Source organism: Perissodus microlepis, chromosome 15 (genome assembly GCF_051167445.1).
Source record: "Perissodus microlepis isolate ML-2025 ecotype Zambia chromosome 15, ASM5116744v1, whole genome shotgun sequence".
In the NCBI taxonomy this organism is placed as follows: Eukaryota; Metazoa; Chordata; class Actinopteri; order Cichliformes; family Cichlidae; genus Perissodus; species Perissodus microlepis.
The window spans coordinates 6,410,000-6,434,973 of record NC_140475.1 but is presented as its reverse complement, the minus strand read 5'-3'; the positions used below and the strand labels follow the sequence as shown (position 1 = coordinate 6,434,973).

Here is a 24,974-nt window from a genome sequence, read left to right as displayed (position 1 = left end):
CCATTTAGGCATGCAGACATGGTCAAGATGAAGATCAAGATCAGAGAATGGCCAGATTTCAATGGCCAAACTGATAGGAAGGCAACACCAACTCAAATAACCTTCTCTGAATGCACTACACCTTAACGCACATGGGCCACAGCAGCAGAAGACCACTGGGTGCCACTCATGTCTGCTATAAACAAGAAACTGAAACTAGAGCTCACACTGGCTCATTAAAATTGGACATTAGGAGATTGCCTTGTCTGATGAGTCTCAATTTCGGCTGCAAAATGCAGATGGTAGGGTCAGAATTTGGCATAAGCAACATGAAAGCATGAATCCATCCTGCCTTTTTTCAAAGATTTTGGCTGCTGAGCCCCTGAGTACCAACTGAGCATTGTTCAAAGACCACAGCCTCCACAGTGGCCACAGCGTACCCGTCTTCAGACGGCTACTTCCATCAGAATAACTCACAAAGCGGGACAGGAGATTCAGCCAACAAATCCACAGCAACTATGTGATGCTATCATGTCAACATGGACCAAAATCTCTGAGAAATGTTTCCAGCAACTTGTTGCATTTGTGCCACGAGCAATTAAGGCAGTTCTGAAGGCAAACGTGGATCCAACCCATTACTAGCAAGGTGTACCTAATGAAGTGGTTGTGACTAGTCTACTGACTAGAGTTTAAACAATAGCAAATCTCACCAACAGCACTTTACCGTATTTTAACAGTGGAATTTGTTTGCTGCTGAAACCAGTAAAAATGCTCCTCAGAGCGTTTTAAATACAGGTACGCAAATCATTTCTTATGAGATATGAAATAGAAAAGTGGACTCGTAATAATACAAATTCATTCATTCATGTGATTTTTACCCCATACTTTGTAATGCTGATATATCACTTTGAGGTTTTTTTATGATATTTGTTATTTTAGACAAATGCCTTTTAGGAAGATTTCTGTATTTTAGTTGAGAACACCAATATTTTTATGTTTTAAATGTGCACATGTCGTACAGTGTTAGTGTGTGAACATAGAGGTAATGATAATGATGATGATGGTAATGATGTCTGTAATGGTGATGATATCTTATGCCTTACAATGGACTGATGTTCTCTCACATGTGTTTCTGTATGTGTGGTGCTGGATTTTTTTTTCATAGATCTAAATATGAAACGATTTTGTCACAATCCTGTTTTTTTTTTGTTTTTGTTTCTTTAGTGTGTTTAAGGGGGAACATTAAATAGATGTAATGCTTTTTTTAAATTGCAGAACAGTATTTTTTTTCTGCATGAATCTTTGGTGTCAAATGACCACTTGCATAATTTATGATTGTGGCTTATTTTTGTGGCTTTGCTGCGTCGGTATTAAGCAGTTTGAGGCAAAAGATATAAAAGTCTTGCAATTAAAAGTCATTTTAGTCCAAATATGGGAAACTTGTAACTGTATGGTGCGTGCTTTGTTGAATCAATATATGCCTCAGTCATTAACTACAATGACTTCTTGCACATTTATTAACTGCTTCCTACTAACCTAACAGAAAGACTTCTTGGTTATTCATCCTCTAAATTAAAGGTGTTTCATATTTGTGGAGTGTCTCACCTGCATTCAATCTGGTATAATAGCTGCAGTCTCTGTTTTTCATCTGGAAACCATAAAGCAGCATTTATACTTTACATTTTTATGTAAATAAATCATTTGTGGATGGACTTTCATTTGACTCGTATTTTTGAACACGTCTGCTGGTTGCAGACCGTGACATGTTTGACATTTATCTCCAGTATAAACTTGATTGTTGAAAGTCTGTTTCGTCCAGAAACTGCAGTAATGTGCAAAAGTCTTGAGCAACCCTGTATTACTGTATATTCTGCCCCCAAACTGTCTTGTCATTTTTAAGACCAGTGGCTCAAGAACTGCTGGTCTTGAGCAATAGTTCTCCAGACTTATTTTCTCTCCCACTTATTCTCAGTCCAGCCTTGTACCTTACCATTTTCATCTTTATGTATCAAGATCTCTGTCTAAATAAATTAATTAATCTGGGTAAATTCCCAGATGATTAAACATGCAACTATTTTGCTGGTGATAACTGAAATGAGTAAAGAAAATCAACAGCCTATTTATGCAAGATAATTCATAATTTTATTGGGGGGCGGGGGGGTTATATTGTTTGGGTCTGATTATTGAGGGGGTCATAACCCCCCAAACCACACTGGAAATTACACCCGTGGAACCACTGCAATACCATCTGGAAACCTTTTTAGCATGACAATGATCTCAAACACACACATCATGACACATGACTATTGGTCGTGGATAGGCCTCCCCAGAGACCGGACCTCAATATTATTTAGGCAGTGTGGGAGCATTTTGGCAGACCAAAAGGGGGGTGCTCTAGCAATGTTACTAAAAATTAAATAATTCATTATTGTTGAAATTGCACTTTTTAAAGGTATCTTTGGTTGGTCATCATCTGTTAAGGTTATTATAATTATTTTTCCTGGTCCAGCCCACTTGAGATCAAATTTGCTGTATGTGGGCCAGGAGTTAAAATGTGTTTACCAAATATGAGGTAATTTAGAGTTTATCTGATTTAGAGGCTGAGATGTGCAGGTCTTGATTACTTCATAAAAATTAGCTCCCATGTTGCTAAAAAAAAAGAAATAAATGTGTCATTGACCTTCTCCACACTTACGAGGACAAACCTGGTGCAAAAACACGCTGAAGAAACCTGGTAAAGGCTGTGCAGTAAGAGCAGTTTGGCTTTTTGATTGTACACAGACTTGATTTTGGTCACCAAATAAGGATTTCTTACCCCTTGCTTTTTCTGACCAGATGTCTCTTCCACGGCATCCTACTAACACGCCCACCATCCTGTGTGTCATGTAAACACAGCCACAGTTGAGACAAATCTCTTTCAGCTCAGCAAGTTGGAGTGTCAGTACAGACATTCATGGCACTGGGATGAAGCACAGCACCTACGTGGGCTAGAAAAATGTCTTAATCCAAACATGGATGCTGGATGCCCGTCTTAACCAACTGCCACACAGCCAGGGTTTATAAAGTAGTTCTAAAAAGTATTTTGAGTTTGATAGACAGGATGTTCAGATAGATTTTCTAACATTATTATACAGTATTGTGTAAAAGCCTTGAGGCACTCCTAATTTTTTAACATTTCTTTTCATTTTTAAAGTGATCTCGAGCAATAGTTTTTAGGCTTACTGAAGGTATTTTTTCCTCTGGACAGTAAGTACTGTTTTACTCATTTTCAGTCCAGCCCTTGTTCCTGAAAAAGCCATGAAAAACATCAAAAATAACACCCTTTGATGGGGATAAAATTGCCTTTTTGCACTAACAAGGCAGTTCTCAGAGAGCTGTTAGCTAAAAACTTATATATCACGGCATGCCATGCAGTGTGTCCTTGAGGAAGCTGGTATCTGGTACAGGGCCCGAGCGATGAACTGGACCATTAGTTGATCCATCTACTGTTGATCCAAAATGGCCTCAGTGGAAAGGTGGCCATCAGGAAGCCACCGTCAAGGAAGGGAAACAGGGAGAAAGGCTGAGGTATTCCAGATTACACAAGAACTGGACTGAAAGTCAGTGTCAACAGGTCTTAGTTTTCATTATATCACTGTAACCATTTTCCTTTTTCTTAGCAAAACGTGCAGAAACAAAGGGTGGCTCAAGACTTTTGCACAGTACTGTTTATACAAGCAGACTGTATTTGACTAGATTTAATAAAATAAAACCCTGATCAAGCTTTCCATACCAATACTTAATTGTTGTATAATTAGTTTGGCTATTTTCTAACACACAATAAACACATGCTTCAGGGTCAGAGGTATAATTTATGACCTTTCATGTGTGCATTTATATGAATCTCTCATGCACACACACACACACACAGCATTCAGTGTCAAGTACATGCACCAGATTTAATCACTGCTGCTGTGTGTAATCTCTCCCGCCTCTGCACACCGGATATTTTTAATAAAGCGATATTGTACCTGCAGCCAGCTGAGTTCCATATAATTATCCGTCTGGCTTCAGGCTGCTTATGTTTTGTTTTCTCATCAGGATGTTGTCTCTACTCCAGCGGCTGACCTGTCAAGTCGCTGTGGGAGAACACGGCAGCACCGTGTGCTGGATATTTAGTGAATTACATCAGGTTCTTCGTGCACTTCACACTGAAAGATGAAAGCACCAGTTAACTGAAATTACTTGCAATAGGTTTGGGTTAATCCAAAGACAAAAAGTATCACAAAGAGGGCAAATTCATAGAGGAAGAGTGTGTCTATCGACGCCCACTCGCCCCAAAGCAACTCACCTCCCTGTGCGCGGGTAACAGCATGATTTATTTGCTCCGATATTTTAAGTGTGCGGGTTCACATAGTCTGAATATTACAGCGTGCCTTCTCATTTCCCAGGCTCTGTGCCAGTTCCTCCACTGCTGGCCAAGACGTAGCTAAATAAGGAAGATGACCTCTCTCCCTCTACTGTGTTTTCACTCATTTTCTCTTTTAAAAACAGATTACAACCTAACCAAGGGGCCAGCACACATCAAAATCTGGGTTATACACACATATGCCTGGGTAACAGTGATAACGTAAAGCAGGGACCACGCACACACATAAACCCACACAGAGACACCCCGACCAGAGTAGCTCAAACATTTACTCTTTTCATTCGATATTTTATTACAACGTTCAGTTAAGAATGCATTTCGATTACAAAATTGAAACCTTCTGCTCATTGATGCTTAATATGAAATATAAAGTAGAGATTTCTAGCTACAAACCATCTGCTAGAAACATCAGGCACCTTGTTTTTTTTCTCCCCCCCATTTTCACACCATATCATCATATCATCATAACAGTATTCACACAGCAGATCACAGAGAACTTTCACAGTCACACACCAGTTAGGAGGATTTTTCACCCAAGGAGGTGTGGAGAGATTACCGACTTGCGGGAGCGAGCCGAGCCCACAAGCTGATCTTGTGCGTTATCAGGACGAGCGCTTCCCATCCAGGTAGTTTGTGAACATTCAGGTCCAGTGTTTGATGTGTGAGCTATGACCAGTTTCTTCTGGGAAACATTAATTTCTAAGCAGAGAGCAACATGGATCCATTCTGACTGAAAATAAGGAAAAAAAGCAATTCAGATTCAGGAAATCTGAATTATGTCTGACAAAATTTAAATTTTGAGCAACAATGATGCTAACTTGGCTAGTTAGTTCATATGAACACTGTTTAAAACCCAAAAAGAGGACAGAACCTATTTAAATTTAGAGACTTTCATCCTCCTGTGAATTAAGCTCGACTTAATCTCATTCCCAAAACAATTTCCCTTAGAAGCTACAACCTATAAACAACATCATTTAGTACTGTCTGGCTGCATTAATACACAACATCCTGTATACTACATATACATATGCTAAAGTCACACATTCTTGTGTGTAAGTGCTGAGAAATATCACTTTGTCACCCCCTTTAAAAAAACAAAACAAAAAACAAAACAAAACAAAACAAAATGCTTGAATAATTCTCATCATCTCTATTTTTATTTTATAAAAAAAAAAAGACTGTAATTATCTGCAGTCTGCTTTTAGACCAATACCTATTATTTATAGCCTTAATATCTAATTATTAAATGTGGTTTTTTTAAAACAAACAAAAAAAAAAGAAGCAGAAATACCTGCATTGTTATTCTGGCCTAAAATTAAAGCTTAGTTAACGCAATGCAATGTTGTGACATTTACGGTAAAGAGCAAACTTTACAGTGTATCCCAAAGCTCAACAAAACACAGCAACATAAGATGCAAGAATCATCGTGAAATCATCAAGAGATGCAAATTCAACCTTTTTACACTCAGTTTACACCTAAAACAAGGCTGCTTCTCTCCTTCACTCTTGTCTCTTACAGATTTTTTTCTTCTGGCCTTAAACGCAACACGCACACCATGTTGCTGCTCCCTCTTTCAAACCAAAAATGATGGGTGTTGATATGTATGCGGGTCTTTTCATTGGATGCCCAACATGCTGGCGCTCGACGACAGTTTCCTTCCTCCGTTTTGGTATCTATGGGCACTTTTCTGTTGGCCCCCTTCCCCCCCATCCAGTCCATCATAATTCCAAACACTGATTGGTTTTATGCCGAGTCAGACGGTGGCGTGCGGCCTTCCCAGTACTTCTGATACGACATTTCGAACATCTCCCTGCACTGCAGCTGAGCATTCAACCGGGAGCAGATGAGGAACGAGCCGCCCATCTTACGGTGGAGCGAGTACGTCTCCTCGGGGGGCGGGGTGAGCCGGTGTTTGAGCATCACAGGGATGAGGTTGTGGATCCTCTCGGTGGTGGACTGGGAACCGAAGTCGAAGGGCTCCGAGGAGGCAAAAGCCTCGCCGAGGATCATCACTGCATCCACGTGGGCATTCACCATTGCCTGGACAACACAAGTAAAAAAACCAAAAGAACAAAAAAATTTAATAAACCAAAACACATGCTTAACACATTATGTTTGCGCACTTTTACAACTCTCATTTACTTGTTTATGGCTACTCCACAGTGACAGAGCCATCATTTGTAAAGCAGAGCAGGCAGAAAAAGCTCAAAGAGATCATTACCTTGGACTCGTAACCGGTCAGGAACTTCATCTCGATAGATTTCTTTAGTACTCCCTCCCTGTTGCCCATGGCAGCTGAACGGATTATCTGCACAGGACACACACAGGTCGCACATGTCACTCTCTTTTTCTTCATTCAAATTTAGATTCGAATCTCTTGCGAGGATTTGGGTTGCCATGAACAATTAAGGTCTTTTAACACCTTCTGACTTGCCTCTGAGATGGCAAATGAGTACAAGTGTGAGTTACAAAATGTCAACATCAGCGAAAAAACTAAGACGTAAACCCTGAGGGGAGATGTACAACTACTGGAGCTTTATGTTGTCTCGTCTCTGGATTACTGCTAGAAATATTACAGCTGCACCTGCACTGAACTGCCAAAAGGATTCGCTCATCTGTCTCCACATGCATATGAACTTGAGTGACAGTCCATTCTTAATCCATACGTTTTAATATGATGTTGGCTCCTTTGCAGCTATAACAGCTTCAACTCTTCTGGGAAGGCTTTAAGAGTGTTTATGGGAATTTCTGACCTTTTTTTTTTTTTTTTTTTTAAAGATTTGTGAGAGCAGACACTGATGTTGAATGAAAAGGCCTGGCTCACAGTCTCCACTCTAATTCGTCCCAAAGGTTGTTTATCAGGTTGAGGCTCTGTGACTCTGTGCAGGCCAGTCAAGTTCTTCCACACCGCTCATCCATGTCTGTATGCACCTTGCTTTGGGCACTGGTGATGAGTCATGTTGAAACAGAAGGAGCCAAACCCAAACTGACCCCCCAAAGTTGAGAGAATGAAAGAAATTGTTCAAAAAGTCTTGGTATGCAGAAGCATTAAGAGTTACTAAAGTCATTTAAGGCTTGATAATCTGAGATTAACGTCCCACAGTCAGAAGATCAACACAGAAAAAGTTAGTGAATCCCCATAAAGAGCATACATCATCACCATTCATGATGATTATATAGCAGCTGCCTGGTCTCACCTCTATGTAGACATCAGTGAAACATTGATCAAATCCTCTCGTGGCTCCAAAGTCCAACAGCGCCACCTAGAGGAGCACACGGCAGTTACCACTTCCCATTAACTGCCAACTTCATATTACTTATATTTACAGCTGAACAAACTTCATGACAACACACAACAGGTTGTACTGAAACTCACCCTGTGCGCCTGTGGATCATAGAAGAAGTTGGACCAGTTTGGGTCGGTCTGCATGTACCTGAACTCGAACAGCTCTCTGACACACAGAGTCAAGATGTTGAGGCAGATCTGAAAGAAAAGACAAAGGTATACTTTTGCTTTTTTGTGGTGTTTAGTGTGTTCACTGAACTGGGATCCGCTAAGAAAGGAATGTCTGCAGCTGAGAAAGCCCCTCTACACAAACTAACTTGTGTAATCATAACCATCCGTACCTCGTTCTTCAGCTCCTGAGAGAGGCTCTCGGCTTTGTCCAGGGGAAATCCAGGAACGAGTTCAGTAGTGAGAACATGGCGGCTGCTCAGCTCGTCTATCACCTCTGGTACGTAGAAGAACGGATGGTCCTTTAACAGCTCCCTGAGCCAGACATGAGCAGATACAAAAACACATGAAATACAACTTAAGAACACAACACTCCACATAGAGTGTTAAGTCTATATATAAAACTGGCTAGCAATCACAGTCAGCCTGACCTTGAACCCAAGCAACGAACATTTAAAAAGGGGGGTGGAATAAGCTAACTATATCTGTGTAACCCGAGTGTTTCAGGGGTGACGGAGAGCAGACTGCACAGTGCGGAGAAAGAACAGAAAGGAGAATCGAGCCATGATGTGAGCTCAAATACTCGATCAGTGCATCAGGGATTCAGTCGAGTACGATAGTGTGCTGTCACTGGCATGACAGTCCACTTTATCCCAGCACATAGATTAATGCAGCCTTCCTTTTAACTTGGAAGTCAGATCTTGGAGCTGGGAATGACTGTCACACACGAGGTGACTGTGTTCCAGTGAGTACGAATACAGGCTCTGTTTTGCTCTGAAGCCAGGTGGAGCCATCACTAACAATACCTGGAGCACAATGCAATGCTGCAGCCTGGTCGGTTCTCTGTGCCTCGCTGAATTAGAGAGTCACAAATACAACTTCTGCAGCTTTACTGCCATTTATCCTGCTTGAATCACGCAGTTGGGGTTGGTGGGACTTCTCAGACTTTTGTAAGTGGCAAGTTCCACTTGAGGGGCTGGTCATGACCCAGAATTCAAGATTTCTGATTTCCCATTTCCAGTGTAATATAGCATTAGGCTCAGATTCCTGCACGTGAATTCATGACAGCTAGACCCTACACCTTTTATTTCTTAAAGGTTTAATCAGGTTTACATAGACTGAGTTTTAGAAATCCAGGATTTAAGATATGTTTATGGAATATGGAAACAAAGTGATAAGTTTGTCATCGGTCGGGTGTATTGCTAAATTAGTAGAAATTCAAATCCACTCAGAACCTCAAATTTGACCATAATCTGGGTGAAGACCTATTAGGTGATCACTAAAATCTGAATAATGCCCCAGGAAAAGCAATTCTTGTAAATTGCCATAGCATGAGCTCACGAATCCTTTGGCCATATGAGCTAAAAATTATTTTCTTTAGTAATTTAATTAAAGGAAAAAATATTTCTCAAGCTTGGCTTTCAGATTACAACAACATTTGCTGCATAATACCTGAACTTCCTTGCACACTGGGCTTCTCTAATATAGTCACACTCCAGGGCTAGCTCTTTTCTCATGACATCTATCAGGTGCTCTGGAAACAGACCTACAGACACAAACAAAACAGGACAAAAACATTGGGACTAGTCGTGGAAACAGTAACTCAGAAACAGGTAGAGAGAAGCAGACACGGGGATGAAGAGGATGCTGTGTGTGTGTGTGTGTGTGTACACACCTTCAGGCAGGGCATTGCTCATATTCAGCACCGTCATCAAATTGTTGACATCACTGTTGATACTCTGAGCCACACCAGGATACTGAAGACAACAGACAGAGAGAAAAACTTTCAAACACTTTGTTTAATTTGATCTCACAATCATATTTACTATAAACAGTCAGCACAGCAATAAAACTATTTTATTCAGTAAAAGCATGAGATAACTAGCTCACATGTTCCTCTGTAAGGAAACGCATCCATCTGATAATCAGATTATGCGTTTCCTGTATGCATGCATGCAAGTTTAAGCGAGTGTTGACAACACGAGGACGCAGTGTCACATGTTTTTATCCTAACCTGTATTTTCATGGCCACCTCCCTGCCATCCTTCATCCGTGCAAGGTGAACCTGCCCGATGGACGCTGCCGCAAAAGGGCGTTCCTCAAACATTTCCAGCTTGTCCCTCCAGTTTGGGCCCAAATCGTTATTCAGTGCTTTCTGCAGACAGACAAGAGCAAGTAGGATTTTAGCATCACTGGAAAAAAAGTCTTCCAAAACAGCCAGGGGCAGGAATCACAATGTAATACTACTTAAATCATTAAATAAAATATAAGTTGCTGAGGAAATGGCATAACTATCAGTCTTACTGTCATTTGTTTGATTGGCATGAAGTCAGCACTCTGTCTCACACGCTCAAAAATCTTGGCAAGATGAGGATTGATGAAAGCGTCATCTGAAACATAAAAACATCTTGAGATCTTTAATTACAGATTAAGTTAAGTGGTTCTCAAGCATTTTACCTGCCATTCCCCTCATAAAAGCTAAAAAACAAACCAACGAAAAAAAACAAACATGCTCCTCTACCCACAACTTTGAGCAATCATTGAGCATAACGAATGATCCAAGTTCAACTCTTGTTAAATAAGGTCAGCGTGATAACATCAGCAAACCCATTTGTTTATTTTTTCACTGCCATATTGCGTTGCATTACACAACCTGAGCGGCACCATTACTTTAGAAAAAGCCCAAAAAAACATGAATGACACACAGGAGTGGGTGCTGAAACACGTACGAAACAGGCACCAGGACCTAATCATCAAAGATCAAAGTAACATTTAGACACTGCGTGATGCAAAACTGATGCAAAAAAACATTCTCTCTCTCTCTGAGCCAGTGTGTGAGGGGCAGCTCTCCCTCTCTCTCACAGGCCAGTGCACAAACACAGATCCTGCTCTTAGTGACTGTACTGCAGAACTGAACATGTGCCTCGCTACAGTCAGAGGACTCTCGTTGATTTAAGTGCAGCCGGTTGTGAGAAATCTGAGAGAAACGTGCATCAAATACAGACTGAGAAATGCAGTTTTCAGCTGACTGGCTTGTGGGTCACCTGTTCTTATCAGGCGTGCTTTATTTATACTTGCAGCTTAGATATGAAAAACTGAGTCAACTTAACTTTACAGACATGAGTTAATGATCAAAGGCAACGGTTTGCTAGCTGATTGTGAAGCTGTGGGTCCGCTTATAAACACAAGCTGAGCTGTCAAAAGGAAAAATCACAGTGTGAGTGTGAGAGCAGTCAGAATATAGAGTAAGAGCACAAATGTAATTGTGCAATTACTCAGCAATTTATCATAAACAATTAAGCCAGACACATCGATATAATGTGTAGATTAAATTGCTGTGTAGTTTCCTATTAAAATGTGTAGTAAAAGTACAGTTCAGTCCTTTGTTTAATGGGACTGAAAATTGTAGATACTACATAAAGAGCACATACAGCAATCAAGCTTTAATACTCATAATTGCCTGATTTTACTGCTTGAGTACAATAAACCACATCATAATCATAATCAGCGAGTTAAATCAGACTTGACTGTGTAAACTGATAGATTGCCAGTGTCTAATGTTGGCTTTGGCCTGCGCTGTAGAAGATATATGTAACCAGGATTAAAGACTTTATTAACAGTTTCAGACCTCTCGAGGTTAACACCGTTTTGAGCGCTGTGCTAAAAGAGCACAATGGCTGAACACACAATCATCTGCCCATCACTGCATTCCGGCCATGGCAGATAAATGTCAGCAGAGGACAAAGACTGCAAGGATTTCTATCCTCTGCATATAGTCAACCGACTATTATTATTATTATTATTACTATTATTATTATTATTATTATTATTATTATATCCATTTCAGCTTTTTACATTTTCTGTGAAAAGAGCAGAGAGATTGTGTGTGTCCACCCACAGAATATTACATTAACCCCTGACCCAGCCACACTTCGAAACTGCAGTTTGTCACCACTTGAGAGACACGGTAACACTGCTGAACAGGTCTCAGCACAGTGGACTGACCTGGTCTTTTTTGAAGCTGCTGCCTTCCTCTCTCCTGCTACCGTCTTCATGGCTTATTATATTTACTGCACTGCACTGTTCAGGCAAAGATGGCACGAATACCAAAGGAAAAGGTCACCAAATCAAGGTTGGGCAGAGGTAGCAACAGAGCTAAACAAAGCTGTGATGATGGGTTTACTGCTGTTACCTGACACGGCTTCATTAACTCACTGGTTGTTTTGTTTACTGCCGCTGGCCTCGCTCTCGGATTATCTGTTTGTGTACAAGCACTGACCTAAATGCAGGTTAGAGCCAACACAGAGCCGCAGCAAAAAAACTAAACAAAAACAAACAAGCTCACCAAAAAGTCCTCTGTCCCAACTCTTAGTCAGTTTACAAGTTCTCAGCTACTACAGCACACACTCAAGCTAACCTGCACCACAATAATCAGTCTGAAAACTGTGATTTTATATAGCGCGTTTCCCTTCACAGAATCCAGGATAAGGAATGCTTTTTATTCACAAGCAGAAAACTTCAAAAAAAATATCTAAATTTCAATGCGACTATGTCCGTCCCTCACCTTGAATGCTGAGCATCTGTCCCAACTTTAATGCAGCTCCTCTGACTTTGCACAGAGTTCTGACAATGCGCTCAGCGTTGGCCTCGGACAGGAAAGGGCTCGAGTCCAGAACTGCTTTCCTGTTTTCACCTGAAGACAAAAAGAAGTATTACATTTGGATGTAGTGCATTTTGTGATGCATGTTAAGTGTTTTATCCAATCAGCAGATCAATAAACAATAACTGTCAAGAAAAATCATTTCTTACTTTTCTTAATTGTGATTACATAAAACGTTTCACAGATTTCATTAAGTATTTGTATGTATTTGCTTTTTTCCATACAGACAGATTTTGCACCTGAAGTGCTTGTTTGGTCATGTGACACATATTTTGAATTTAAACTTATCCCCACATAGTTGTCTGCTCTCCTCTGCTATTTTTTAGCCTTTGAACATTTTTATTGAGGCTTATTTTGATAACTTGATTGATAATCTGCTCCAGAAAGATAAAAAAATTGCACTGACCATTAAAATACACAGTGTAACAAATGTAGGCCGTGCAGAAACTAAACATCAACAAAAGTGGCCACCGTGATAGTAGTCGCAAGGTCGTCGTGCCCAATTAAACTGTCAATTCTACAAATATATACGATCGTGGGATTTGTATACGCCATACAAATGTGGGCACTTATTCATTTATATGAAGTAGGCAATGTTTCTGCAAAGTTTTGTCAAGATTGGTCTGTGCTTGTGTGCACAGTCAGGTTCACAAGTTCTTGTGTCACATTTACTGTTTTTCTTCTATGCATCAACACAATTAATTTAAAATAAGGCAACAAGGATTTGACTGAAGGACAAACGTTTTAATTCAAGGATTTAAGAGAAATATTTCGTGCAACATTTAGGTATTATGGACAATTTTTAGAGAGTCCTTACATTTAAGCCTACCCCGTATTTGCAATGTGCAGTACTACTGTTGTGTATTTGTGACTTGCTATATAAGCTATATGCAGAACACTGGCAGTGCGTAAAAAAAAAAAAAAAAAAAAAAAAAAAGAAGAGTTGAGCCGTCCTACTAGTGATGCATGTGACTATCCTTATCAAGACAGTCATCCTTAGCATGAATGCCCATCTTGCTTTTCCAGCTTTACTGCTAGAACATGCATATCTTGGGAGTGATGTTACTCGCAGCTCCAGTATCCGACTTCTGTGGTAAATGGGACGCAGCGCTGTGGATCTGACTGTACCAATGTGTGAGGGGTGTGACTGTGTACGTGTGTCAGTAGGTCATCAGGTAGTACGCTCTGGTACATCTGAAGCTGCCTTCAGAGGCTTTAATGAAGATTTAACACACACACACACACACACACACACACACACACACACACACACACACACACACACACACACACACGTTCAGTGTGTGCCTGGGATTAAAGCGCACACAAAAATAAATAGCAACAAACAGATGCATAAATGCCAGATTTACGCCTGTACGCTCTGTTTCAGCTTAGCCTGTGTTTCAGGATTAGCAGGTTGACGAAGCAGAGCAGGGACGTCTGTTTAGGGGGCAGGCTGTAAGGGAGATGGCCTAATTGAAGTGTGCAACATGTAATAACATGCAAGAGGGATTGGTGCTGAGGGCAATTCATAGGAATGCGGTTGCAAAATCTCTGCATGTTGTTACCATAAACCAAAAACAAACGCACCGTGAGGAGTCCTCACCACAACATTACTAAGATTTTTTTCTGTGTATACTACTGTTAAGAACAAGTGTCATGTAAAAAATGAATAAATATACCAGTGTTTTAAAAGCAAACGGTGAGGTTTTCATCCATTTCTTAGCTGTAACGTGTAAATCCCGCTCACTGCTCGAGCCACTTTGGCGTGTGTGTGCGTGTGCGCATTTCTGAGTGTTACCTTCTGCGCCGTTTTGTCTGATGCTCTTCTTGGCGAATTCTGCTAGAGCTCCAATACCCAAACCTACAGCCAGACCTGGTGCAAACACACAGAAAAACCAAAACACATACCAATGTATTACCAAAGACCAATGCGTTTTCATCATTAACACACAAATACAGCACATTTTAAAGCACTGAAAGCGTCATCTGATGATGTTGTGCTGGGTTTTTTTTAAATTGATGAAAAGAACAAAACAAAGCTCACATCTACACTGACAGTAAAACACAAATCATGCAGCGTATGTATAAAAAAAAAATAAAAAAAAAATCCTTTTAGTAAATCAGAGTATGGACAGGCTGCGGCTTTAACGGGACCCTCACCTCTGCTCTGTGATGAGTGTAAATAACCTGACTAAACGAGGCCATCTGTTGCCACTGCTATCACTCCTATCAAAATAAAACATATGCAACAGAAAATATGACAAAAATAGAAAGCAAATAAAGCCTTTGATCGTGTCAGTATTTGGCAATGGCTGCAGTGGTAACAGCTGCATCCAACACAGCATGTGGAAATAATGTCAAAAAAACTGAAAGCTTTTGGAAAACTCAATCATGTTAGAAATTAGAGGATTAAAAGAAAAAGAAAGAGTTTGCGCAAGTGGGCGGCTGTTTGTGAAGTTCCTCTGAGCTTGCTTCTAACTTACATAACTCAACGTTACATAATCAGTTAGTCAGCGGCCTCTCTGAAGCAGAGATGCAGCGGTGGACGGACAAATGGGGACGCGGTGTGCTTCAGTGTCATGTATACAAGTCAACTGAGCACTTATTCATCATTGCTTCGTGTGTGTGTGTGTGTGTGTGTGTGTGTGTAACTTTTCCTTTCACAGTAATGTCATGTGCCTGTGTTTTGTTTCCTGGTTTAGAGAGGATTTGCAATGCACAGATTTAAACACTGAATATGAGGCAACCGGTTACGTGACTGTACCTATATAACTGTATGATGTCAGTATGTGCAACTGTCAAGCCAAAGAGAGATCAGCATTTCCAGCAGCATCTCTGAGTGACATATTTTGTTTTCCAGACCACGCACAAGTGTCTGTCCATCATTCGATCTGAAGAAAAGCAACGTGTTTGCAAAAATGACTGCGGTGCTTATTCTCGTCAGTTTATTTGGTATTCAGAACCAAACTGCACTGTCAGCAAAACCTTTGAAAACGGTGACTTGAAAGGCGACGGCGAGAGGAGGCCGATGCCACGCAATGAATCGGTTTGGTGCTTTTTGCCTTGTCTGACTTTGTTGCCAAATGTTGTAGGGGAGTGAAGGACGGGGTCGAGGCCAGGCTCATGCATCGCCTCCTCTTTTCAACACCTTCTAAATGTTACCGCTGTCAACATGCTGAATCATCTCAGCTCTCTACCTGTCGCGGCTCTCTGCAATTCCAACGTGTTTGGAATGAGCTGTGGCTAAATTCTGCAGTGTCGACGGTCCATGCTGACTTATGTGAGGCTGTTCATGTTTCACTTCTGTCCACTTTATATTCTCGTTCATATTTCTGACTTCGGTTTGACTCTGTGCCTCCTGCTGACAGATCCATCATCTGTCTGAGGAGAAGTTCCTAACACAAAAGCTGCCGATCAGTTCTCTTAAACTACTTCTGAGGCTAGCTGCGAGCTCTTTGCTGTGCTTGTGTGAACATTAGAGCTTTGAGTAAGATTAGCACTGAAAAAACATCCTGTCGTGGCACAATTTGGAGGATTAGAAGAGACACTTGATATGTTTAAAGTTACTGACTGAATAATGTGAAGTATTTTTTTATGTATTAAATGTCTCGTACTATTAATGTGTGAACAGAATGTAAAAGCTGATCTCCCACAGCGCTCTCTGTTGCCTCTGAAGTGTTTATGCTTGCTGCTGAGGTCTTTTTTCAGGACCTTGCCTCTGCTCTCAATGTTCAACACTAGCAACGTTAGCTAATGTTAGCTTAGAAATTGCGTCCCCTAATCACCAACGTCAACAAAAAGGGTAAACTCACACTGCAACACAAACTCCACAATAAAAAACAACACAAAAACAAAGAAACAAAATAAAACACAAATGTTGCTAGCAACAAGGTTAGCAAGAAAGTCATCCAACGTCAGGCAGCTAGCCTCTAGTGTTGTAAGGTAAGTCAACAAGTAGCAGGCTGATGACTTCAGTCATTTTCTGGAAGATACACATTGAACCTTTGGCTAATGGTCAACTCACCAGCCACTTTATTAGACGCGCTCAACTGATTACTAACACAAATGTCTAATCAGTCAATAAAGTCAACGACAGCAATCAAGATGACCTGCTTAAGCTCAAACTGAGTATCAGAATCGGGAAGAATGGTGAGTTAAAACTGGGAAAACTGGAGTTTTCCCCACACAACCATCTCTAGAGTTTACAGGAAATGGTGAGAAAAAAAAGAAAGTATGCAGAGAGCTGTAGTTCTCTGGCTGAAAATGCCTTGTTGATGTCAGAGGTCAGAGAAGAGCCAGACCGCTTTGAGCTGACAGGAAGGCAACAATAACTCAAATAAGCACTTGCTGCCACCAAGGTATGCAGAAAAGCATCTCTGAACGCAAACCACACTGAATCTTAAAGCAGCTAAGCTACAGCAGTCTTAGATCACACCAGGTGCCAGACTTGCAGCTACAAACAGAAAACTGAGTTGCAATTTTCGTGGGCTCACCAAAAATTGACCAGAAGACTGGAAAAACGTTGTTTGGTCTGATGAGTCTTGATTTCTGCTGCAGCACTCTGATGGTAGGGTCAGAATTTAGCATAAACAACATGAAAACACGGATCCATTCTTGGATCTGTGCTTCCATGCATCATTAAATACCACAACCCACTTTTGGAATGGGGTGGAACGGGATCATTCGCATCATGGATGTGCAAATCTGGAGAAACTGTGCGATTCGATCGTCTAATTCTAACCAGAATGTCTAATAAATGTTCCCATCACCTTGTTGCATCTATGCCGCAAATAATTAAAACAGTTCTAAAAAATAAAAACAGGTCCAACCTCATACTGGTGTGCGTAAAAAAAGTGGCAAGTGAGTATATTGTAAACCAGACAGAAAATGTTAAATTTTAAAAATCAATTTTAGATTTTTTCTTTAATGTACATAACTGAACTGCATTAATTTATTCATTAAATGTGTCACAGACAATAAATGGAAAACTGTGAACGTGGTGAAATAGTAGAATAACAACAGACGTGTGCACTACAAAGTCAAACACATTTCATTCCTTTTATGGCTGCACGATTGCAGAACTCCCTTTCAGGCTGCCCGTGTCTCGCTGTGACAGCTTGTAGCTGCCTAACAGGGCATGTTTTTATCTCCAAGGTCTGACAAGCATGTTACACACATTTCTCAATGTCTTGTTTCCTTCGGTTCCTTTAAGGGCTTTGTTTTTGTATTCGCTTCCATTTACATATGGCCTTATGTAGTCCACATGAATTTATTAGTACTGTCTTAACACCAGCTGTCCTAAACCCAGTGACCTCATCTAAAAAGGTAAGTGGGAGGTTAAAAGATTACAAGATTAGGTGACTAGAATTTTACCAACTCAGTTTTTATATATTATTAAGCACAAAGAAAGCTCAACAATTAGACAACATTTCACCAACACAACTAGATCTTTCAATTAATAGAGACTCACTTTGACTTCTGTGTAATCAGAAAGAACACAAAGAAAATTCACTCTGTTTTCAAATATTAGTTTAAACGTATGATCCAATAAATGTCATCTGGACGATTAAAAGCTGAGGTCCAGCCACACAAGGCTTTACTTTGCTGCTGATGTATATGCAGACTTGCACGACTACAGATACAGTCAGATATTAACATCCACTGAATCGTCCGTGACTCAGTCGCAGTGTAATGCTGTACCTCCAAAGTTGGCCAATCTGCTGATCCGGGTCACGGGCACTTTCCTCTCTCTGGCTCTCTCACTCAGCTGAAGAAGACAACGCAATGTGACTTTCCATTAAAATTTGAAACCAATAGCAGAAATTAAGCGTTTACACGAGTATCTTTGTGTTCAAGGAACAGGAAATGAGAAAGAGGAATTACCATCTGTTTATGTGGTTTTCCATCAGTCCCCTTGCTCTCTCGAGCTTTCTCGATGTCTTCGGCCGTCAATCCCCCCATCGTGGATGGGTCCTGATGGTAGCTCCTGAACTGACTGACAGGATGCTGTAAGTAAAGCTGCCTCCACACATGTTTGTTCATTCTGTGGTTGTAGAGCTGACGTCCACTAAGAAGTCTGCCACAGAGAAAGCAAAGAGAATTACCTTAATCCCCAATAACCGGCAGCAGTGACTCGTTTATGGCACAACCAGTCTTACCTCACATCTTGGTGGTAGGATCTGGTGTGCCCACTGAACTGTTTGCTGGGGTCTTTGTATCCTTCAAATACTGAGTGTTTCCCACTGGCATGCTTCGCCCCTGTTGCTGCGTCATCGCTGCTTCCTGAGTGATCCACTGTGAAGTCTGCACCTTCATCCCTGAACTCTGAAGTGTTGAATGCGCTGTCATCTGGAGGAAAGTCGAAGTCGGACTCTGAGGAATAGCTTTGCTGCTGGCCGGACATTTCCTTTAGAGACAAATGCATACATTTAAAACAAAGTCAAAGTACCGTTATGACATTTATTAAAATACACAGTATTATCTGCACAAACCTGGATTTTTACCATGGCTGCCGAGATGCCTTGCTCCGCAGCTGATTGGACACTTTGGACAGCAGCGCCTATTCCTGGGGCTGGTTATACAAATACAGGAAACTTCAAGTTGTTTTCTGCTAATAATAAAGCAACTATTGTGTTAATATTTTATAAACTTCATTATGAACAATGCATCTTAGTGTTCTGGTTAAAATTAGTCAACTGAATATTGCAGAAGGCCCTTCGTTCCTGTGGCCATCCAGTTTCCTGGACCAATTCCTCCTTTTTCTTTATTAACTGTAAAACTTTCATTTCTTTTAAAACTTGAGCAACAGTTACAAAACAGCTTTAGGATGTCCTTTTACGCAAGGCTACTGTGCTGTTATTTAGAAAATGATTCCAAAGTCGTAAATCATAAAAACGATTCTGTTTGCCCTCAGTGGACAGCTTAATGCAGACATACCCCACTGTGTCACAATCTGAGATCCACTGGTGGGAAGACTACAGCCCAATCGATTTATCGGTGGGTTGATTTTATTGTATGATACTGGCTATTTGCTGATTTATCAGTGGCAGCATTTATATTACTAAATTGAAATAAAAGTAAAGAAGAAATGGAGAAACAGCCTTCAACCATGTAATGAGTGTTGACATTACACAGTTTGCCCACCAGGGGGCTCTCTGCAATGTCCTTCAACAGCCAAATAACAACCAACTAGTCTATGCAGAGATGGGCGGAGCATAAATGTAGTAAATAACTACACACGTTAGGGAAATCTGTTAATGTTTCATGTGCTGTTTTCATACGGATCATGCGATGACCCTGACAGGGTTAAATACATTGCAATTTAAAAAAAAAAAAAAAAAAGCAACAGCAAATAGAAAAACAAAAACAAGCACACAAAACACAACAGAAGTGTTTGGGGACATAATGTGACAGCTGAGGAAGTGACAGAAACCAAAACATATGGACACACTTAAAAGAACAGAGGGTTCGTCAGTGCTGTGATCGAGAAAAAGATGCAGGTAATGTGTGTTTTCATTGCATGACTCATATATATAATACTGTAGACACATGTTTGCCATTAGCTTATCACTTATCCCTTCCACAGCTCTTCTGTCATGTTATTGTTTCCCCAAAAACGCTTTTTCTAGTTTTCTTAAGTTGCAGTGCGTTTGGTCTCTCAGGGCCACCGTAGAATTATCTTCACCCATCTCACCTGATCCCTAGCATCCTCCTCTGCCACACCAACCCTCTGCGTGTCCTCCTTCACTACATCCATGAATCTCCTGTGAGGTCTCCCTCTTTTCCTCCTGCCTGGGTATTAAACACCCTTGAACATCATCTGCGCATGTCCAAGCCTTGCCTTTTTAACTTTGTGTCTAAACCTCTCATTTTGAGCTGTCTCTCTGATGTGCTCATTTCTAATCATGTCCATCCTGGTCACTCCCAATGAAACTCTTAACATTACATTACATTACAAGTTGGGCTCCAAACCAAACAAGCACTGAAACACTAACAAAAATTCTTTAGCTGCCTGAAAATTAGACATGCCACGTTAAAGAACACTCGCTATTTGTTATCAAGTTGTAGATAGAAGTCAGTTCAAGCACTTACAAACATTTACTTATAACTTTGTGAGCATTACACTACAGTACAAATGAACTTCCTGTCAACATGTTTTGGCTATAAAACTGACACAATTTGAATATTTCATTTATCAGTGACAAAATGCTTGCTACAGGGATGTCAGGATTTCTGTGTTCTCATTCTGAACCCTGCTGGTGTCCAACATCTGTGTCTACTTTTGCCTCCTCAAACCATTTTCTTTTCTTCCTTTAGCTCCTGATAAACGCTGAGCTCTAGGCTCCTTATCCTATCAGTAGACTCGAGAAGGAGTCACCTTCACACAAAACACAGTCAGTACAAAGCAAATGAATTGGTTTTCCTCCCGGAGGGGAGGGGATTTAACTGGGCTCTGCCTCATATCATTTGAATGAAAGTCAGTTTTGGGGTCGCTGCAAGTCCCACACGGAAATATCTGGTTTAGTAAAGTGGGAACATGACTACCAGAGAAACAGAAAGATAAAAGCACAGGGAATATTGTTCAGAAACATACCTGTCCCACTGCGGAGGGTGTTGGTCTGAGTCTCTACGACTGCCTGGCTCAGCTTAGCCAGGCCTCGCATTAGCAACATCATATCACCTGCCATGATGGACTACAAACAGAAGACAGAAAGACAACAAAACAGAAAAAAATGTGGGGTGAATGTCATCCTTCGATTCCCCTGGAAGCTCCGATACAAAGCAGTCGGAGATTTTAATGTGTCAGTTCACCTCTTCAGGGAAGATAAAAAAGACCATAGAAACAAAGAAGGCAAATGGAAAAAAATAAAACCCGTTGTCGAGTCACTGCCAACAGAAACACTCACAAACATACACAGCTGTCACATCTTGAGAGGACTTTAATACTCTGTCTAAAAATACCCATGACCTCCGATCCCTGTTTGGGCACACGGAGGCACAAGAAAGGGAAGGCGAATGCTTGTAAGCTGTGAATATGCGTGCATGTGGTCCAGGGCTGCATCTGAAAATGTCACTGGAAACAAAACGGGAGGAGAGCAAGGGATAAATCTTTCAGCTATTTCTGTGCACGAGTGAGCGTGGGAGCACGTGTTGAGTTCATGCTCGAGGCTCACCGTTATATTTTATGCCGAGCGACGGGACGACGAGGCTGGTTTTCTACGAATCTAAAAATGTCGCACCTTCCTTTCAGGAAACAACCTGGTTATCTTTACAGGCTGTTACAGCTGTTGCTATTAAAATGCAATGACAACGCTTGAAAGCAAATCTCAAGATTGAGTTAAGACACGAATAAAACTTGGGTTTGTTTCAGGCTTATCTAAACAGCAGAGCCACCGCTGCATTCCTGCCTCTTACAGCTTGCTGCCTGTTTTTGTTACAATATTACAGGTATTTCTTTGTGGGCGTAACAACAGGCTGCAAAACAGCTCGGCGAGGATTTGGACCAGTGGAGAAAGCTGCTGGGGCTGTGGCTGAAGGAATCTACGCAATATATCAATAAGCGTGTATGTGAAGCAGTGCACGTACATCGCCTGAGTCAGAAGTGGGTCATCCATCCTCCTTCAGGGCTGCTCTGTTTTCAGATGGTGGATACTTTGTGACACAAGGAACCAAGAGGAAGGGGAAGAAATGAAGAGTTTGTGGAAAGACGTGATAGGATTTCTTCTTTTTTTTTAGATCAGTAATATTTGCACTGGAATGATCATGCTTGAGAAATCTGAATGCTCATTTTCCTTCACAGTGTTTAAGATTAAGTTTAAAGATTAAGTTTGAAAGTTAAAATAGCTATAAAGGGTACAGCTAATTCATCTCCTTTTTAAGGCAATTTCAGTCTTTGATTTTATAGAAATACAACACTCTCTTTCCAATTACAAAGCTGTGCCATCTTAAACTTAACTTCCCACAATGTGCCTCTTCCAAGATCTCTTACTTGTTTATTTAGACCTAAATCTGTAAAAGACAAATCTCCTACTGTACTTAGATTCCACGGTTATAAAATCAAGATTCAGAAACACTTCAGGGTTTTTTTCTGGCTTAGAATGCGCCCTGGTCCACATTCATTACAGTGCCGTTGATTTTTCTCTGGCTGTGACTAAGATGTAATTTTATTGCCAAATCTAATCGGCTGAGCAACTTCCCATTTGCCAGAGTCGGTGTGTGGCCTGTGTGTGTGGGCCCCGAGCCCTCATCTCCAGAGGAGGGAAACTAAAAGGTATGATTTTGGTAACAGCGCACTGACTGTGTGGCAAATATGCACACCTAAGCCGCAGCTGTTGTCTGCTGCTCAAGCTGTTGTCTCACCGTTATGGAAATAGCCCAAGCAGTGTTAGTCAGCGTCTGAATCCTGCTCAGTCCACCTCATGGCTTCCTGACAGTCTACCATCACTTGCCCTTGACAAGCGTTCCTGAGCCAAGAGTGGGAAATGTTTCCCGTTATCTTTGCAGTGGCGTCACCACTGTTTATGCAGGAAATGTGAATAAACTCACGTCGCCCTGCGAGACTCCTGGAAAAGAAGAGTCTCTCCCATTTTAATAAACTGCACAATCAAAGGCAGTTCCTGTATTAAAAAATAATGCAATCACAGCCAGCTGTTACACTTTTATCTGTTAGCACTTCATAGAGGCTTAGATTGACCTACTTCACTTTTATGTGTACATAATCTGACATGGTAAAATGGGAAAGCATACTTCTCTATTTTATTAGATTTTTGGCCAGATTAATGCTATTAGTTATATCACAAGAGACCATGACACACATTATAATATATAACAGCTAAAACTTTTTAACAATATAACATCGAGGTGATGATGGGTACTGGGACTGACATTAAAAAAAAGAAAAAAAAATTTTCTCAAAAATTATAATCATCTATAGTAATAGATGTGTTATATGTTTTTAGAGTGTTTGATTCTTGAAATGATTGCTCTAAAATGTTGTGCAGATATGAAAGTTGTACAATTACTACAGGAAACTACTGTTAATAGTTTCAGTTAAAAGGTTAACCGAAACGAAAACACGTACACGAGTGTCAACAATTGACTTCCGTTTATGCCAAATAAGCGAAATTTTATTTTTCCCGCAGTACCTGTAATAAACATATGCTAGTCACTAGGTGCACGCTCTTCCAAAAACGTATAAATTTGGAATTAAGCTTTAACACTCGTTTTAACAGCGTAACGAGACACTACGGCCTCTCTTCTTTCAATGCAAGGGCACAACAAACGCCAGTTGTCCTTTTAAAACTCCTCCTAACTCACTTCCTCGTAGGCGACCGTGCACGAGACTTCATAACAACAAACTCGTGCCACGTTAAGGAGTTAAAACTAGCATTACGGCTGCTGCGAATAGCCTGAGCGGATTTCCACATGTCCCGAATAAATTAGCGCTCGGTCTGCAGCTTGACAAAGTTTGTACAAGTACGGGGCAGCCATGGTCATGGCAGGCACGTCAGCACGCCGCTGCGCAGGATTTTTCACGTTCAGCTGGTTTGAGGCTGAAGCGACGAGAAGCGGACGAGGCCAACCAAAAATATACTTGACTGCGTACATAATAACTAGCAGCTAATGCACGATAGGTACTCACCAGCAGCTGTCGTGTGGGCTCTTTGCTGGTTTCCCCAAATCTTATCAGATAAGGTGGCCCGCCTATGGAGAGTCAAAGCAGCCGATGTTTATTTGAGCTGCAGCAGCACTTTCCCGAGGATACTCTTTATCTTGGGAAACGGTGTGCTAACAGCAGGAGCTAAAGGTTATTTACTAGCCGCCCTCCTCCTCCTGCTGCTGCTACTGCTGGTAGCGTTTAATCCAGTTTGTCTCCGCTCTCCCTCTCTCTCCACCATGAGGTCAAACCATATTTACCAACTTCTCAACACCAAGAACGGCGCGATGACGTAACCCGCTCGTGTGTCGTGCAGCGATAATGAGGAACGCACACACTAAGTCGAAATTTACCACATACAAGAAGGACGTACCAGAGTCCTTCTAGACTTTGGGGGGCTGGAGGGGCGGGACATGTACAACCACCATGTTTATTTTTCGGGGGTCCTCCTGCTTTATTATCAAAAGCTATGTACTAAAGCTAAATTGACATAACTTTAGCTTTACAAGACTCTGGTTTTTCTCCTCCCTCGCTCCGTCCCGCTCTCTGCTCCTATTGGTCCTCCGTCGTCTGTTGACAACACAAGCAACGGTTGTTTGACGGGAGGCGGAGTTTAAAGACGCGTGCTGATTGGTTTATCACGGAGAAAAACAAAGTTACGGTTAGATGTGACCACCGCCTGATTTGTAGCTGAGTTTACTGATAATAAGTTTAACTTTTACAAGGCGGGGTGGCGGCGTGGATAAAAGACTAATTCCACAAAGGTGTCAGCTATATAAACAAAAATACAGCCCTCGATGGTGAAATGGGCCT

At 41.1% G+C, this 24,974-nt stretch overlaps 1 protein-coding gene across 4 annotated transcripts; it reads right to left on the bottom strand.

Annotated features, from left to right (window-relative positions):
* Positions 1–4,638: 4,638 nt before the first annotated feature.
* Positions 4,639–24,677, bottom strand: LOC146371519 (atypical kinase COQ8A, mitochondrial-like). Of its 4 annotated transcripts, none has more exons than XM_084953951.1 (17): positions 24,535–24,677; positions 21,099–21,198; positions 19,009–19,076; positions 18,664–18,911; positions 18,389–18,581; positions 18,206–18,272; positions 14,304–14,378; positions 12,407–12,535; positions 10,147–10,232; positions 9,857–9,997; positions 9,518–9,599; positions 9,295–9,388; positions 8,016–8,157; positions 7,765–7,872; positions 7,586–7,651; positions 6,610–6,696; positions 4,639–6,428 (listed from the first exon to the last, which is right to left on the bottom strand). In XM_084953951.1, exons 1-17 carry the CDS (start codon positions 24,574–24,576, stop codon positions 6,132–6,134), a joined length of 2,025 nt encoding a protein of 674 aa, XP_084810077.1. In that variant the 5' UTR covers positions 24,577–24,677; the 3' UTR covers positions 4,639–6,131. The 4 variants fall into 4 exon arrangements, with proteins under 4 accessions (XP_084810077.1, XP_084810076.1, XP_084810078.1 ...); XM_084953950.1 differs by having other exon boundaries at positions 18,997–19,076; positions 24,535–24,675; XM_084953952.1 differs by lacking the exon at positions 24,535–24,677 and adding an exon at positions 24,147–24,511 and having other exon boundaries at positions 18,997–19,076.
* Between the last annotated feature and the right edge of the window lie 297 nt (positions 24,678–24,974).

Bases quoted from the DNA above. Each gene is read 5' to 3' on its own strand.
- LOC146371519 (XM_084953950.1), bottom strand. From the start codon at position 24,576: ATGTCCCGCCCCTCCAGCCCCCCAAAGTCTAGAAGGACTCTG. The intron at 9,600-9,856 runs GTTAGGATAAAA...TGTTGTCTTCAG, and splicing joins AGGTGGCCATGAAAATACAG to TATCCTGGTGTGGCTCAGAG. The intron at 7,873-8,015 runs GTACGGATGGTT...CTTTTCTTTCAG, and splicing joins CTCAGGAGCTGAAGAACGAG to ATCTGCCTCAACATCTTGAC.